The 18,937-nt window shown below is 37.3% G+C and overlaps 1 protein-coding gene across 13 annotated transcripts in view; it reads left to right on the plus strand.

Annotated features, from left to right (window-relative positions):
• The first annotated feature begins 111 nt into the window (after positions 1-111).
• ppp3cb (protein phosphatase 3, catalytic subunit, beta isozyme) overlaps positions 112-18,937 on the plus strand; it is a 50,689-nt gene continuing 31,863 nt past the window's right edge. For 4 of the 13 annotated variants that reach the window (XM_084133920.1, XM_084133927.1, XM_084133932.1 and 1 more), the window contains exon 1: positions 1,850-2,048. In XM_084133920.1, coding sequence (XP_083990046.1) covers positions 1,991-2,048 — 58 coding nt within the window. In that variant the 5' untranslated portion in view covers positions 1,850-1,990. Of the gene's footprint in view, positions 213-1,480; positions 2,049-4,204; positions 4,331-18,937 lie in introns of those variants that run through there. The other 9 variants (XM_084133928.1, XM_084133921.1, XM_084133924.1 and 6 more) reach the window with 6 other exon arrangements.

Genomic DNA, 18,937 nt, shown 5'->3' on the forward strand with positions numbered 1-18,937 from the left:
TGCTAGATAATGCTGTAGTGAATCACGAAACTGATGCAATAGCGGAGCCAAAATGGCGGCTAGTGCTCAGCGACTTTAATGCTATTGAGCCCAAATGAACGCCTGTGGTTGAAAGCTTCCATTTCGAGCCGACAAACGAGCTTGATGATCACTTCAGAAATAGAATGGAAAGAACTATGAGAATATAAATATGATCTGACGAGATGTTTATTGTAAGTCATATTTACATTCAAATGAGGAGAGCAGTTTATACTATTTCAACATAAATGTGGCAATAACATACATACCCTCGACTAGAGGAAGTTTCACCATTGCGGAGGGATATTTGAGAAATTAATGTTTTATCGTGGCAAAATACGAGATTATCGTCTGTAGATAATGGAATGTGTGTGAAACTAGGGACCACTGCTGTGCAAGTTTTATTATTTAGCCATTAATTATTTTTTTATCAAACATGCCACATTAAGTTATGTTAGTAAGTATGCACTTTTACCTGTATATTTTTAGGTTTAATTTATACATATATATATTCTGATTGGAATTGATTTGATGCATTAGAAACCTTTATTTATTGTCTTACCTGCCTTTGTTCTCATTTCTAATATTTGATTGTCTAAACAATTAATAGCACATATTTTTAGGTGCTTTTGTCTGATCCTCATAATCCTGATTACACAAATCCAAAAAGATCAAACTATCGGCCTATATTCCTAAAATACTTTGTTTCATCGTGATATCTTTATCCTTCAGCACAGATTTATGCCCTCTACCCCATTCAGACAAACACATTCATTAAAAAAAAAAAAAAAAAAAAAAAAACAGGCCTAAGGTGGAATCATTCAGTTACAATAGAATAGAACAGAATAGTATTGTTGATGTGCAACATACAATGCAATACAAAATAATACTGATTATTAATACAAGACAACAAAATAGCCTATACTGCAAAATTTGTGCTGTGGCAGTACCATAAAGTGATGGTATTAGATGATGCAATGATACTATGATAATCTCGGTACTGAATGACTATCAGACATTATTTACATGCTATTATATGGTAGCTTACTTATAATAACACCATGGTGTCCAAAATCCATGGTATTAACATGCTGCAATACCAAAAAACAATTGTAATACCCAGGTGAAAAAGACGTACTGGTAAATGTATTAAAAATGCATTATAGTATATTTGTATTGTAAAAACATACTCAAGTACATTTTTAATACATCTAATAGTAGGCTACGTCTTTTTCAAGTGGGTAGTAACGAAACAGCATTCTAATGGTAGGCTATTTATACAACATTCTTGATGGATGGATGGATGGATAGATTCTAGATCATTTAAACAGCCTAGGCTTAATAATAATAATAATAACATTATTTAAGCTGTTTGTTCTTTCAACATTCACAATACACCTTTGGACGCTGGTTCTTCTTTTAACATTCATAATACACATTTTCTTGTATTTTGTACATTCAGATAGACTTTCTACGCATTAAAAAGACTGACGTCAATAAAGCAGCCAGCAACAATGCCTTGGCGCGCGCGCTCTCTCTCTCTCATCTCGTGCGCAGGGAAACCCCAAATCAACCTCCGCGTGATGGCGGTATGAGGCAGTCCCTGCAAGCCAGAGCGTGGGAGTTCCTGTCTTCGCCATGTCGGGGTGGTGCTGCAACTCGCTGAGGATACCCTGAACCGAGCAGAAGTCTCCCAGCCCCCCTCCTGCTGCTGCTGCTGCTCCATCCATCCATCCATCCATCTATCTGTCTACCCATCCGCCCCCACACGGCACCAGGCAGAGTCCAGCATCCCCAGCATCACTGTTTCCCCCGGATCAGCTGCGACACATCTTTCCCTCTGACCGACGGTGGACTGAGGAGAGACGCACCAAGTGATGCGGCTTCTGCAGCCCGCGCATCCCGCAGCACCGAAGACCGCACGCTCACCCGTTAGGAGTAGGCGCACTTTCCCCGTTATCTACAACAACCCATGAGAATGTCCAGCACAGACATCATGGGTTTAAACCCTACCGACCGCGTAATCAAATGTAAGTGCATTGTTGTTGTGTTCTTTATTAATCATACTCAGCACATTTAAGCATGCAGCATTATGCGATTGTGAATGGTTTGCGATGATTCTGTTTCTATGATGATGCACTGTAAGGTTTTAAAAACGTGATAATTCATGCATAAATGATTGATCAGTGATCAAAGGATGATCAGATGGTGTGTTTGCCTTAAAAAAACACCTTTCTTTCCTTTATGAGATTGGCAAACCCATTAAGGCTCCCTATATGCTCAGTGATGCTGATGCAGGCGAGATATGGCAATCCATCTTAACATTTATTCCTTAAAACTAACATCTATTATTATGTTATTAATTGCAAGTAATTCATGGACTAGTATCTTTTATTCGTCATTAACTTCATTAAATACTAATTCTTATTCTAGTAGTGACTAGCATTAATGCTCATTCATCAGAGACTAGTCCTTATTTTTTGCAATCAGTCACTATCTCAAAAAAGTAAAAAAAAAACACACAAAAAAACACTGTTGTTAACTACTAAAATAAAAATTATTACTTACAACTTGTAGATACTAGTGACTCAAAATTATGTAGAAGGGTACAACGGGGCTAAAGGCGCATCAGGGTAAAAGGCGCATTTGATTATATTCTCCTCTAAACCACTAGATGGCACAGAGCTTTCCTAAACTGTGTGTTCACACCGCCGGCGGCGAGAGCGTCAAAGTGGCTGGAAGCCATTCATTTTGAATGAGAGCCGGCGGCGAGCTCCGGCGAGGGCGGCGCATCTTGGACGGCGAGAGCGGCGAGAGGAGTTGAAATCAAGTCAACTTTATGGTAATAAGCAATGACGCGGTTCGGCGGCAACCAGCGGCAACCAATCGGAATGTAGAAGTCCTCCGCCTGAGAGGAAAAAAATCACGCATTCTAATCTACGTCAGAGCGTCAGAGCGTCCCCAAATCTTTCTACGGCGTCGGTGGCAGGGCGGCGAGAGCGAATTTTGCCGCTCTCGCCGGCGGCGGTGTGAACGTACAGTAAACATCCTCTTTTCAAGATGCACGTGGAAATTTGGCTGCAATCGCGGGCAGCAGCACAAAGTTGACTCTGTGCTAAATTGATCTAATATTTATTGTTTAATGAAAATCAATTGTCTATATTTTGACAAAGGTCTTGTTAATGATTTTCAGTTTTGTTCAAGGTAAATAAACCAACAGTTTTTCAATAATGGAAGAATATGTAAAAGTATGGTATTTGGAGTAAAAAAAAGCCCCTGCTGTTTCTGGTGAAAGGCACAATAATTAACATGATAATAAATAGCTGGCTGACTTTTCCATTTGTTGACATGACATGGTTAAATAGATGATAAATAATATATATTAAATTGGCTGTCCACCTTAGATAATCACCATATTTATAATGAAACCATCATGTTTAAAAAAATATGATATTAATCATATCATATAGGCTAATAAAACATCATATTTATTGTTACTTTACACTACTTTACTTTATTGCTACTTTATTGTTGCTATATTAAATTTTAATGGGATCTCATTCAATGCTTTAAGAACTTTTTGTTTTTTTTAAATAAGTTTGTTTCTGTATTTTTAAAATGAACGTATTTTAATGAATTTTTATATATTTATTGAGCAAAAAAATATTTTATTTATCAAAATAAATAGAAAATAAACAAACTTTGCTAAAGTGATTTTTTTTTTAACAAGTATTAACTTAGACATTATTAAAAACATTATTTTTAGCTAAAATATCTTTTAACCTGGACAAAATGTGGGCTTTAAAAATTATACATTTATAAGATTTTTAAACAAACAAACCACTTTTATGATATAATTCTGTTGCTCCATTTCTTCAATCGTACATTATGGGCGTAGTGAAAAGCAAAATTTTCTTAAGGTGTGCCAGTTTATCCCCATTGTGCTCTATCTAATAAATGCAGTAATGTGAAGTAGGCTAGCTAGACACTAGTAACTAATGGAATAAGTACTTGTATCTATATTACCTTTACACTGAACTTATGTACATAGCAATTAAAAATAAATACTACAGTACAAATATAAATTTAGACAAACGTTTTAAAGAATAAATGTGAAACCGGCTTGCCACATATGTGGAGCGTATCGACGGCTGCGCGCGCCTGCTGGCGGATAGATGAACTGCTATACAGTGCCAGGTTACCCCAGAGAGAGAGAGATAGAGGGGGGAGGAGAGCAAGAGAGAGATTAGCATCTCGATCCAATGAAATATTTTTGGCAGTTTGAGGATGACAGCGAAAGGACGACTTAAAGGTAGCGTGGCTTTTGCATTGCATTCCTGCATTATTTTATGCATCTCCTTGTGCTCGCCTTTACGCATCTTTTACTCCAATGTCAGTGCGCGCGCTTGTCGGATAGCAGCACTCGGATAACGAGATGATTGTTAACGTATCGATTGTGCGTGTAATTATGTAAAATTTGCAATGCCTCGAGCCCTTGCACGAGTGCACTCTTGTCATGCGGGGAAAATGCGCTGAGATGCTCGCAATGTCAGCTCGTGCACTGACATGGACATCCTTGCATAGATGGCCTATGAGGGTATGTTAGTCTATCATTCCGAAGCAGTTTATCGATTCGTTGGTACAGCGTTACACACTGTAAACAAGGCTGCACACAGAGGATGCACTGCATCTATTGCCTGCAGAAATCCCAAAGGCATAAAAGCTAAACGTTATTGCAGGAAGCAAGTTGCATTTCAGTGCATTGCAGTACTATATATTTCATGTGATGATGAGCAAATACGTTAATGCAAACCCATCATAATGCCAATACCAATCAGTGTTTACAGCCATTTTTATATATAGTTTTTGCAAGAAAAGATAAAAAGATAAAATAAAACCCACTAAAAAGGCCACATAGAGAGGATGTGGGCATTACAGCATCACTGGATGCTGGGAGATGTGGATGTGGATGTATAGTGTGGGCGGTTAGAGAGGGGTTAATTAGACGTCAGCGATGGCTGTGCATACTCGAAAGCTGCCCGAAGGCATCTGTTTCCTGTGTGTATGTGATCAACACTGGAATTTGTTTGGATTATGGAAGACAATAAGAGCGGACAGGGGACTCAGGGAGGCATGCTTTGGACCACCGTACTGTGTAGAGCGAGGGAGGTTTGGGCAGCGAGAGAGAGAGAGAGAGAGAGAGAGAGAGAGATGTGGTGTGTATTGTAAAGGGCTTTTCCTTAACCCTGGAGTGTGGTCGCCTGTAATTATTTAGCAACATATGCCATTCTGCATTAAATAATCATAGTGTGGCATATGTGTCACACTTATGTAATATTAACCGTTAGGTATGTTGGGTTATAAGCTTTCGGGAAGGTCTGTGTGAGAGCGTGTCCAGATATAGCTGGTGTACGAGGAAGGCAAAGCAGCTGGTGTGAAGGTGAGAAAGGTATTAGGATGCAGCTGAAGTGTAAAAATGCTTGATTGTTCAGGAAAGCTTAAGGGAAAAAGTATCCTGTGGTGTATCCATGATACAGTGTATAAGCTGGTAATACCGTGGTACTTTCATATACTGTATATGTGCATATATTACACGGTATTTACATATACTCCAATGTAGGCCAAACAGTACTATTGTATAACCATGGTACATGTGCAAAAATCAAGAAACATGCTACCATGTTTAAAAAAGCATGACATTACAATGGTACGATTTTGTTACACTTAAAATGTACCAAAAAGTACCATGGTACTTCCATGATAATTTGGACATGCACAATTGTATTACCACGGTATTCTTTGAAGTACCATGTAGATACCATAGTACATGAATTTCAGTGCTATGGCATATTTCAAAGTACTGTAATATTATTATTGTTATCTGAAACCATCACGGTGCCATAGTACTTGCTTGTAAGGTTTGGAAGATTTATTGAGAACTATTTACACAGGACTGTAAGAATACTTTTGTATTACCATGGTACATATAAAAAATGTATTGTACTATGGTGCATGCCCAAAAACACGGTAATACCATTGCATTTCACTTAAAAAGCATGATAATGCCATAGTATTTTTTAGTGAAGATGTTGTGTTTGGGATAATTATTTACATGCTACTCCAATAAACTTCATGGTATTACCATGATATTTTGTATGGTTCCTAGTCTAGAAATGGTAATACTATAGTAACAGTGTCCAATATTTGGAGGATGGGATGATTGATATAACTATTTAGATGTTGCTTCAATATAATCATAGTAATACCATGGTGGTACCATGTCCAAAAAAACTAAATATTAATATAGTGCAGTGTCCAGAAGAAGAAAAAAATATGGCAATACTTGCATTGCACTTAAAAAACATGATAATATCATGGAATTTTTAGTGAAGAAGATGGTGTGCTTTGGATAGGCCTAATAGGTTACATGTTACTCCAAGAAACCTCAAAGAATACCATGTCAAACTAAGTAAATACATTTTAGTCTACAAACTATGGTAATACTGTGGTACCAATGTCCAATATTTTGTAGTATGGAATGCTGGGCATAAGTATTTAGATGTTGATCCAAGATATCATGGTATTACCATAGTCCAGTAACACCATAGTACATTTTGCAAAATTTTCTAGGGAGTAACAGAGTAAAAGTGGTGCATGGAAGATGGCATGCTAGAGACACACAGAGTAAGCGAGTAGAGTGCTTGAGATGAATTTGCTCATTTCCACAAGTTATTATGTGCTGCATTCTCTGCGAGACAAAATGCGCCTCACTGCCATCTGTCTCCTGAAGGAATGTAGTAATGCGACAATAATGACTATTCTAATTGCATCATAGTGTATTTTTTTATGATTGGTACTAATAGGTGTCCTTGGCCCCTGGGAGGTTTTAAAACAGAAATATATTATTTGCACGCAGTCAGAAATACACGTTCAAGGCATTATCGAAACGACTTCAAAGATCAACATTTTCTCCAGATTGTGTGTCTGTGTTAATTCATGCATGCCTCCTGCTGATCACCGACACGCAACACGAGGGAGATGTTAAAGCCCGACACAAACTAAGAGAGAGTGTTGACATGAGCCTGGTGATAAATGAAACGGGAGCAGGTGAAAGAAAAGCGAGGGGGAATGTGTGAAAAGTGCGGAGGATGAGAAGTGGGAGAGACGGGGAATTAGGCACTTGACAGCAGATAGATGGATGGATGTGCATGCGCTTGTGCCCCAGCAATCTCTTTCTCTCACACACACAGGCAAACGTTTGGAATATAATTCTAGAGCACTGCACACTGCACAGCATACACTGAAAATTGTATGTCAACTATGTAAAGTCAGCATGAAATCAAAACTGACAAGTCTTTTTTTTTTCAATGGAATTTTATAGTATTTATTATAAATGATTTATCCATACACATCATTATTTTATTTTATTTTTTCAATTCATGTGCCCTCGTCATTTTTAATCAAAATAATTTCCCCTCCCTCTCTTCTCTTCTCTGACGATGTGTTGAGGCGCGAGGGCGGGGCAACCTGTCACTCACATGACATCATAGCAATAGCAAACCACAACCATCCAAACAATTCCACACCTTACATTTTGTCTTGCTTGAGAAGCCGTTTCACTTGGATCTTTCTTCCCACAATAGGGAAGAAAAGACAATCAGAACTTCCTTTCATACTGACTTTAAGGAAAGTCAGTTCACTTGGCGGCCATATTTGCAACGTCTCTGGGCAGCTGTTTCAGGCTAGCAAGACCAACTCCTATTTATTTGAATTCCTATCTATTGAATTCCTTTCTATGGAAAGCCAGAGCTTCCAACGCCGATTTGCTCTTTTATTTAGAAGGCAGGACTAGAGCCGTCATTTTGTGCATTGCAGTTCCTTGTCACATGACCTCATTACATGCATGTTTAATCCTCATAGGATGTTCCTGTAGTCTGGAAGATAGCAATGTGATTGCGTTAATGTGTTCATTTTAGTGATTTTGGTTGGGGTAAAAATAGATGCATTGGCCAATTTCAAAATTCTTTGGATTTCACTATTGACAAATATGTTTTAAAGTAAAAAATGCACATAGGTTTGTAATGGATGCTTTATCAGTGTATTCTCATTCTGCCACAGAGAATCATGGAAAATGTTTTGACGCACAAGCCTGTTGCTTCAAGCAGGGGCGTAGTTTGTGGGGGGGATAGGGGGGAGATAACCCCCCCAATATTTAAATCTATGCATTACAACCCCCCCAATATTTATACCATGATCACAATATCAGGAGGCATACCCAAACTTCAACCCCCCCAATGTTCAAACCAAATCTACGCCCTTGGCTTCAAGCGTCTAAATGAGCATGTTTTATCGCTCTTCTTTATACAGAACGCACAAAATGTGCACAAATAAAAAGTGTACATAAACTTAGTAGTTTAATAATTAGTTTCCACCATGATTTTTAAAATGTACACGCCCCAGTTTAGAAAGTCAGAGCTTAAAGAATTATGAATTTAAAGTGGTGTTTACGAATGCAATCATTCTTACACGACTTGAAGGCAGCATATTACAGTGAGTTATTTTGCATTTTTAATCAAATTTTCTGTAAACTCATCTTAATTCTTGGCAGTCTATTTAAGTAATGAGGCCAGAAAAGGATGCAAGAACATTGCAGCTGATATTACTTTGTTAATTTGTCACAATGGTGATGTAAGGCCAAGTTGAGCACAGTGCATTGTGGGATATAGTGCACAGTGCATTGCGGTACTGTTGTTTACTGCACATTTTGGCGAATGTAGTAGTTGAAAATGCGCATGCTTTATGCAGCATATATCCTGCATACTGCAGAAATAGTAAGAGTAGTATTGTAGTATGCTATTTCCGAAAGTAGCCAGTGTCACACACTTGGGTTCTTCTTTCATGCATGTGAGTATGCTTTTTATACATGACTTAAGTGCTGCCCATCTAACCAGATACTGAGCTAATCAACTTCATCGCCCACCTGAATGATGCAATGGAGAGAGAGCAGGAAAGAGAGAGAGAGGCAATCTCGCATCAAATGCGGTGATACAGGACTGCAGGAGAATGATGAAAACTGTTTCCTCCCACACAGATGCACAAACACACACAGACACACACATATGTTATGGGTCACTAGAGATGTTAACTTGAGCAAGCACACACACAGATACATACAGATGTATGTGTAATAAAGAACGCTCACATGCTTGACAACCTTCACACACCGCTATCTGTGTCTCTCTCTCACACACATGCGTAGGATGGAAAACAAAACGTGGTCATCTATGCCTTGGATAGGAACTCCGACTCACTATACCCTTACAAAAAAGAAGTTTATTCAAGTGTGCTATATAGTATACTTCTTTTAAACTAAAAATAAGAAAGTATACTTTCTGTTTACTTTTATGTACTTTATGTACTCCTCAGTGTGTCAGAGTTATGTTCATTTCATTGTGATTCCCCTGTGTTTTCCTGAGCTGTCTGATTAGTCATTTAGTTCACCTCTCATTAGTTATCTTGTTATTTACCAGTGTTAATACCTGTGTTATCCTGCATTCCTGGTCCGTTCTTGTTTGTGTTATGTTGTGTGTAGTTTTGATATCTCCCTTTTCTCTTGAGCTTTGTCATTAAAAGACTGTTATCTTTTTGCTCCTTCATTTTCGTGCTGTTTACACAAGCAAACCGTGACACTCAGAAATATACTTAAAATTACACTTAAGTTGAGTTATACTGACAGAAAAGTCTAAGTATTGCCTATTTGGCCTATACTTGTACTCAGTCTTCTGATCGAGATATACTTAAAAGTATAATTAAGTATTCTAAGTATACTTTTCATATAGTTGTACATACTGTCTTATAAACTTACACTGTTTGAAAATATTGATTTGTAAAGAAAACAGATGTTTCTAATTCTGAGTATCTGAATTTTTGTGTAGGCTAGTCCACTGGTAGTGTACATCAAATCTACTTGACTCTTTCCCCGCCATTGACAAAATAGGCTATCCATGTTTTCACGGCAATACGGTAGGGGGCGCTATGACACATCTTCGGAAAGAGTACAGAATCTCAGATCAAAACACAGGTGAAGAAGAAGCAGAAACAAGTGATAAAAGATTGTAAAATAATGCGATCATGAGAATTTAAACAGCATATAAGTAAAACTGCCTAGCGTTAGCGAATGTAATGTCGAGGAAACGACTGTGAAGCTTTGGGGATGTTGATGGACTCGATCTACCCAATTTGTGTTTTGATTATCGTTCCGGGCGATACAAAAATGAGATTTTTTCCAGATTTTTTTTGTTTAAAATGTTGCTTTTTCAATGAAACTTACCCACGTTCAAGTGTTGATAAAAGAGGATGCATGAAGCTAGAATCAAACGTTTTTAAAATGGAAAGAGTTAAAGTACAGTTATATTTCAAGTATAAAACAATTAATACCTAAATAGAAACATAATAGTATACTTAAAGTGCAAAAAAAATTAAATAGTAAACTATAAGTATAATGTTATGTTCACTTAAAGAAAACTTACAAGTATACTTGCAGTATTAAATTAAGAAACTAGTAGTTTACTGAGAGTATACTTCAAAGTGTACTTTCTAGGGGTGTAACGGTACACAAAAATCACGGTTCGGTACGTACCTCGGTTTTAAAGTCACGGTTCGGTTTATTTTCGGTACAGTAAGGGAAAGAAATGCAAACATTAAACTGCAGGTTGTTTATTACTATAATTTTTTTTTACAAGTTGTTTACACTTTTTTAAACACTTTTTAATAAAATAGATATAAAATAAAAAAAGAATAAGAAATAAAATACTGCTGCAAAGTTCTCCACTAAATAAAATACTCTCAGTCTCAAACCAATATCACATAATAAAATATAATGAAAAATATAAATAAATAACTATGATTACAGTGCAGGAACAGAAAATAGCCCTATATTAAAATAATATTAAACAAATATATTAATGTATTATTATTTTTCAATAATCAATCAACATAATCAATTTAAGATTTTTTTTTCACTTTTTTAATAATTATCAAAATAAAATATAGTCCAAAGCTATTATTACCAGAGCATGTGATCAGAGCAGGTCATTTTACCATTGTTGCCAGCATGACTATACCAGCTGCTCAGCAAACAGAAGTCTAGTTACTACTGAGAAATGTCACCTTATTTGAGCGGACTTTGCTTTTCCAGTGCGTGATCGGTACATGATTGAAGTGTTTGGGCCGTTAACGACAGAGCAGAACGCGCAGCGCAAACAGGGACTCGAACATTGAGCAGAGAGCGCAGCGGGTCGTCGACACACACACACACACACACACACACCACGGAACGGAGAGTGCGGCGGCGCACACGAAGCGGAAAAGCTTTTTTTCGCCCTGCAGTCTATTTCATTGGTTTAGGTTACAGTGACGACGGGTAAAACACTGGTAAAACCAGAGAATGTCTAATAGGAAAAAACATTAGAATCAGCTGCAGGGCGGGATTTGCGCTGAACGCGGAGACTTCCGCCACTTAATATGTTCGTGTGGAAACACGAAAATGTACCTATGTTCCGCACACAAAATATTGCATTCAGTCATTCGGTACACACGTGCACCGAACCGAAAGCCCTGTACCGAAACGGTTCGGTACGAATACACGTACCGTTACAGCCCTAGTACTTTCATAAACTAAAAAAAGTATTTGACTAGTAAACTATCATAAGTTTACCTTTAAGTTCACTAGTAGTATAGTTGCAGTACAAACGAAAAACTTAGTTGTAAACTAGTCAAAGTTTACTACTGTTACACTTAAAGTATACTCAAAAGTATACTTTTATACACTAAAAAGTGGGCCAATTTCTTCCCAAGTAGTATTGAATCAGTACACTTACAAGTATACTTATAGTACATTGATGTTAGTATACTTTCTACACTTATAAAGTACACTTAAAATATACTTGAACTTTACTTAAGTATACTTAATAAAGTGAACTTTTTGTAAAGGCATGTCATTCATCATTACTTTTCATACGTCATCATAACTTCCTAACAGCAAAATTCTGGCATTGTTTAAGTATTTACAAACCTGTATGCTAGCCTAGGGATGCACAAGAATCGAAACAAAAAAACAAATTCGCAATATAGCAGTGCGATTATCAATTTGCAATGGCTGCGATTTAGTTGAATAAATATATATGCGCTGTGCTTTTCAGAGTGAAGCGTGCCACTGTGTTCTTTGACACGTGAACAGCTCATGATGGTGTTTTCAGTGTCTCAGAGCAGCTTGGTTTACAGTAAATTCTGCTTCACATGAACTCCCCACACATGAAGTTTGGGTCACTTATAGTGTGTATTTGAAAATGCAATACGCGCCAATAATTTTCCCAAACTTGTAATGAGAAGTGCTTATAAACCGGCTGTTGTCAACAAAAGAGAAGCTTTAAGGGCTCCCTGTGGTTTTCTACCCAAATTATTGTTTGATGGTTTAGCATTTATAAATGAAAGAATTTAAGATTAAAAGAAAAATAAGTATTTTAATTTTACAATTGTAATATGAAATACATTTTTTTTTATAAATACCTTTTTATTTTGCAGTGAAATATTATATTAATCATTTTTATTTAGTTTATTTTTATAGTCATATTGATATATAATCACAACATTTTGGGGCCAAATTGTGCAGCACAACAAACAAGAACAACCAACCTGGTTCTTTACTATTATTATTATTATTATTATTAATACATCAATTTATTAAGTTTGATATATCAATCATTTTTTATCAGAAAAATCGTATTCTTTCTTCCTCATTCTGTTATTTTTGGCCATATGTATTCATATACATATATCTAAACTCTGAATCTTTGGCCAAATTGTGCAGCCCTATAACAAGCACAGCAAACCTGGAGCTTTTTTTTTTTAACGCATTTTAAATTGAAATACTTTTTATGCAAACGTATGCTGTTATTTTTTACATTTATATGTCTCGTTTTGGGTTCGAGAGACAACATACAGGTTTATCACAACATGAGTGTGAGTAAATAACGACAGATTGTTCATTTTTGGGAGAACTGTTACTTTAAACTGACACTAGACTTGGAAGAGGATTCAGCAGGGTTACTGGCAGGAAACTGTAGGATATTCGAAATTATTAGTGCACAACACAGGAAGCGGACTGGGTTAAAAATAACATGCCGCCACATACAGATACCCATCCGTAGATCTGGTTCAAAACAGACTAAAGGTGAAACTGGGAGGAAGAGTGAAAAAAGAAAAGAGAAAGAATATGAGTGACTAAATTTAGCCTCTTTAACATAAATACTTTGGGTGTAAGTTTGGAGCGCAGAGGACACACTGGATAGTGCAGAGACCTAATGAGGCCATGCGAAAGCAGGAACGCTTCTGTGATCCAGAAATCCAGAAGAATGGATCTCGTATACTGTTCATCCTGTATTTAATGCTGTATGACCTCATCACATCTGGCCTGTCAATCAACCCAGCTCACTCTGCTGATTGGTTCATTGGCCTGTTTGTCATCTCGAAGTCCCGCTTCCCGCTTTTGTGCACGTGCAGATTGCGCCTTCGTGTGTGAAGCATGCATTAATTGTGCAACATCAAATGGCGCTTGTAAAAATCCCTCCGTCGAAGGCATGTGATGCTATGTTACCTTCTCCCAATCTGGGTCAATCGCTAACCGGCGAGTCTCCCTCCCTTTTCTCTTATCCATCTCTTTAGTCAGTTTTCTCTGTTCCCATTCTTTTTCTTTCTCTTTGTCTCATCTTTTTGCAGAATTATGGGATTGTCGTAGGACAGGGCTGCTGTATTTTTAAGACTCGCCATGTAGTAACACAAAACACTTCTGTCTGACACGCAGCAAAATGTGTCTTCCATCGTTTTTAGGTCTCGGGGGCTAAAACAGTGCAGTCCCACGGTTGTGTGATCACAGGATGATGTATTTCAGATTGTCAGCAGTTTAATTACAGGATGTTGCAGTTAGTGCAGTGGAAGTGCTTCTAGAACGGCACCGTGGGTGTCTGATGGTCTTTGGTTGTTATATGCCGCTTCAGATCTCACTAGTTTGTTGTTCGACACCACAAATCTCTTAAGTTCTCTGCCCTACTTCAGCCACCCCACCCCGATCACCCCCAAAGCCAGAAGTGAGCCTCCCACCTACAATATCTGCAGCAGCAATGTTGTATTGTACAGTGGGATCTCTAAGTATCCAGTATGACCTCATTAGGATGGGAAACTCTGCTTCTCAGTCACCAGTACAAAGTTCAAGATGTGAAGGCTGAATATTTCCTCATATTTTAAAAAGATAGTTCACCTAAAAACAATAGGCGTCATCATTTACTTACCCTGTCATTGAAAACATCATGTTTGCATTTCTTTAGATCACAAAAGTTTGAAAGTCATACAGGTTTGGAATGACATGAAGGTAAATTATGACATAATTTCATTTATTTTTGCTCTCTCTTTAAAGTTGTCATTAGCAAAGTGAACGTAACCAGGTTTTTCCCTCAGATCAGTCAAACTTATTTGGCGAGCAAGAATGCACACAATAACTACGCTAATGCTAGAACTGGAAAAAAGGGTTTTGTATTTTGATACAGTTTTCATTCATTCAATATATTGTATTATAGTGCATAATAAATTACACCGCACCATTACTTGATATGGAAAGCTACACGTTAATTGCTTTTGTTTCCTTTTCTCACCGACTCTTTCTCTCTTCCATAATGGAGGTGATCTTTGAAATTGAAAGTTACATTTTTTTTGCAGTGGACAAGTGTTTATCCTCACTATATAATTTGCAAGTGACAACTAACCTGACGTTTACAATGACAGATTTGTTGATTAAAATGCTTTGCTGGGACTGTTGTATCATGTCACACCATTTACTTGCAGTGGACCCATGGTGTCACACACTATGTAAGCATTATATAATGGAAAATGGAGAGGTTTTCATTTGTAAATAAATACACTAGTTTAGGGCTGGTACAATTTTTTAAAATGTTTTTTAAAGAAGTCTCTTATCGCCTCAAAAAAATACAAGTATAATGTCAAATATTATGACATTTTAAAAGTACTCTTTTCTATTTTAATATATTTGAATTAAAATATTTAATATAAATTCCCCGAAGCCATTACTCAAGTCTTCAGTGTCACATGATCCTTCAGGAATCTTCTGATATGTTGATTTGCTCCTCAATAAGCATTTCTTATTATTATCATTGTAATGTATTATTATCAATCAACTGGTCAGAGGTCACTCTTCCAACGGAACTAGACTCGCGTACGGCTATTAAGCCAGTGATTATAGTTTATAAAGTTATAAATATGGATATTTTTCCTACAGAAACGCATCGCTTCAGAAGGCGGGGGAACATACCTATTGACACGTGAAATCAAGCAAGTGAAACTTTCATGCCCTTCGACCTAAAACCCTTCAAAAAAGAATAATGTTCAGCTAATGTGAGTCTTTATAAAAAAGGCTAGTCTTTGAAGTCAGTTTTGTTTTGAGATTGAGCGCTCATGCTACTCCGCGTGTGGAAGTAAAACCCTGAGCTAGTGTGCCGATGGTTTCTCCTCAGAGCAGGGCTTCACACTCGGAGGCAAACCTTTGTGAGTGTCTTCCCATTTGTGGGGGTCAGGACGGGGCGAGGACAGGAGTGAACAGTCAGGAAGGAAAGAGTGTGAGAGAGAGAGAGAGAAAGAGTGAGAGACGCTAGCACAGCTGTGACCTGAATGAGTCCCTCCCCTCGTACCTCTGGGGTCCGGGAACAAGCGCGAGCCTGTCAGCGGCCTACTTTCCCAAAGTATGATTCTAGGCCATTATCTGTGTTACCACTGGTGGGGCTCCAGCGGGCTCAACGGATCCGCAGAACAATCCTCTTCATTGCCTGTGAACGTGTGAGGGTGGCCCAGCGTTTGAAAGTGTTACTCTGAGAGGAGCGTATCTTACAGTAAGGAGTCAAGGTGAGGTTGGCTACTGGAAGCAGGATAGAGAAAGAAAAAGGGAGAGATATTATCAACCAAACACCTGCACATTGTTGTTCTACTATGTTCATCACATTAATATTTCATTATTAGTTTCATAAGGTTCTTTATTAGCATCAGTGGCTCCATGCATGGAATCCTTCTTTATATAAAGTTCTTTATAGTGGAAAAAGGTTCTTTAGATTTTTAAAATGAATTTCACACTAAAAAAAGGGGACTTTTAAGGACTGTTCACTGAAAGGGTCTCTGGGAAACCAAAAATTCTATTGCTTTGCTGTGAAAACCTCCTTTTGGAAATTTTATTTTTAACAGTGTAAGAAAATTAGTGGTTAGTGTTTTGAACAGAAAAGGAGTGAAATCATTTTAAAGTGATATCCCGGGTTCATCAGGAGAGGAGCTTGCACACATAATCATAGAAAATTATTTTACAAAAAACTTTATTTAGAGGCTAAATAGAAAGACAAAACATTTTCAATTTACACCGTCACCAGATTTACATCGGTTCATCATTATTAAGGCCTATTCACACTAAGAAGGATAACCATAATGATATGGTCTTTTAAGAAAAATGGTTATAAACAGTACCAAATTAGGGTTCTTTGGCTTGTAACAATAGCAGAACCCTTTTTGGTGCTAAGTAATTAGAACCATTTTTATAAGGTTCCATAAAGATCCATGCTTTGAAAGTGCTATATAGGACCTTAATGGTGGTATAAATAACCTTTTCAACAATATTTATTTTCATTAATATTTGTATATTAGTATCTTCTAGATCTTCTTAGTATATATGACAGCATCTTACACAATTGAGTTTAGAGTTACATTGTGTCTCTTCCATTTGATTATGTAAAAACAATTATGTTAATGAAGGCCAAAATTAGCAAAAATGGACAGTATGAGCCCTTTACCATGTTAAAAGTGATATAAAAGTGATATAAAAGCATGAGATAGCTTTAATGTTTTTTTTAGTGGTCGACCGATATATCGCCAAGGCCGATATATCGGCCGATATTTGGCATTTTTGAAATATCGGCATCGGCCTATAAGTTTTTCTGATTGGCCGATGTGTTGAAAGCGGGACTTTTATTTTGACGGCGCTCCGGACTTTTATTTTGACGGGCGGCGCTGAAGAGAACGGCAACGGCAGCTCCTCAGATGATGTCAGATCAAACAGCGCTCACTCACATCAAAGAGTATAGAAGTACCAAGAGGCGAAACTCCGTTGCAGTTTTGACAACAGCCACTAGGTGGCGCTTCGGTAGCGCGGCCGCCATTTTGGACTGAACCAACGGCTTTACCGTTAGCACAACTACCGTATACAGCATTAATATTATGTCTGGAAATAATTGGAGACAAAGAAAACAGTGTTCTGCCATCAACTGCAACAACTACCAGTCTACAACCAATCAACTAGCATTTCATAGATTCCCCAAAGATCCAGAAAGGTAAAGTAGAAAAGGTTTTTATTAACTTTAAAGTGAGCTAACGTCAACGATAACAGGTGCTGTAACGTTAATGTAAGCTATCCCATAACCGCAGTAACAGTTTGCTAACGTTTTGTATGTATTTGGTCGAAATTGTCAAGACTCGAAGAGGGCTTTTTAAATCGCATACTTTCAGAGATATATGAACACCTAACCTGGCAAATGACCGCTTTATTAATTCATTGTTATCACTAAATTAACCCTTTAACTGTCACCTTTTTTCCGCATAAACATGAAAATCACTATCCAAACTTAAATGGTTGTAATTCAAGAATGCTTTGGAATATAGACCTATGGTTGGTCTTGTTTTAAAGAAGACATTTGTCAGATTATTGTTGAAGTGAAATAAATTATGAAAGTGAAACAGAAAAAAGTTATATAAGTTTGAGTTTATTAAAATGTACAAATTTAAAAATATAATTATTTATATTTTATATAAAATATATATATATATTACAAAATATTTTACTCTAGAACTGCAAGAAAATGAAAGCAAAAAATCTGAAGAAGTTGTGTTCCACATAGGTTGATATGTTGATATCTCGCTCCTGCCGTGTGCTCTAACGTTACACGGTTTGGAGCTGCGCGCTCTTGCTCACTCGCTCGCTCTAGATTCCGGGAGATTTTAGCCTAATTTGCGGGCATCAGGGAGCCGCTATCAATATGCGGGAGACTCCCGGAACTTCCGGGAGACATATGGGATGTCTGCTATAGAGATATTAAAAACTAGAAACTACTATTTAGTTCATTTAACCGCTTTTGAATTTGAACCGGTTATCGTTCAATTCTATGACAGCTGTGTTGCGTTCAGTCCAAGATGGCGGAGCTGCAGCTCTGCGCATGGGTGCGTTTGTTGCAATGGAACGTTCTATTGAGTTTCGCCTCTTGGTACTTCTATACTCTTTGCTCACATTCTCCGTCTTCATTAATTTACGATCTCTGTCAGTCATATCTAATACTTTGTTAGACAGAACTGGTAAACAAAGTAAGTAAATGGTAACTTATGCGAAGTAAGTAAAGTAAAGCGTTTGCTTTTATATTAACAGAAAAGGCAAACAATTAGGCTAAAATACTTTCTCATTTGCCCTCAACATTCAGCAAATGCGCATCTAACGTTACGTCATTTAAACAAATCTCCGAATATCTAATAAACATTTAATTTCACAAACCTTGCAGATTTAATTGAATCCAACTGTGATATCTTGTGAAGTGTGCATTACTGTCTGCGAGTGACGGTCGGTCCGTGCGAAGTGAGTGAATGCGAACAGAAGATCAGCTTCACAGGAGACGCGATCGAAAAACTTTAAATCCTTCATTTTAAAATATGCTGATATATAACCAGTTGCCAACTGTGTCATATTCATATCGTTTTCACTGTGCTGTATGTAAAATTAGCGTTACCTTGTCTTTATTTGAAAAAATATGATTACCAGCACGAAATTACCAGA

The sequence above is a fragment of the Abramis brama genome, assembly GCF_963993115.1.
Source record: "Abramis brama genome assembly, chromosome: 13".
Lineage (NCBI taxonomy): Eukaryota > Metazoa > Chordata > Actinopteri > Cypriniformes > Leuciscidae > Abramis > Abramis brama.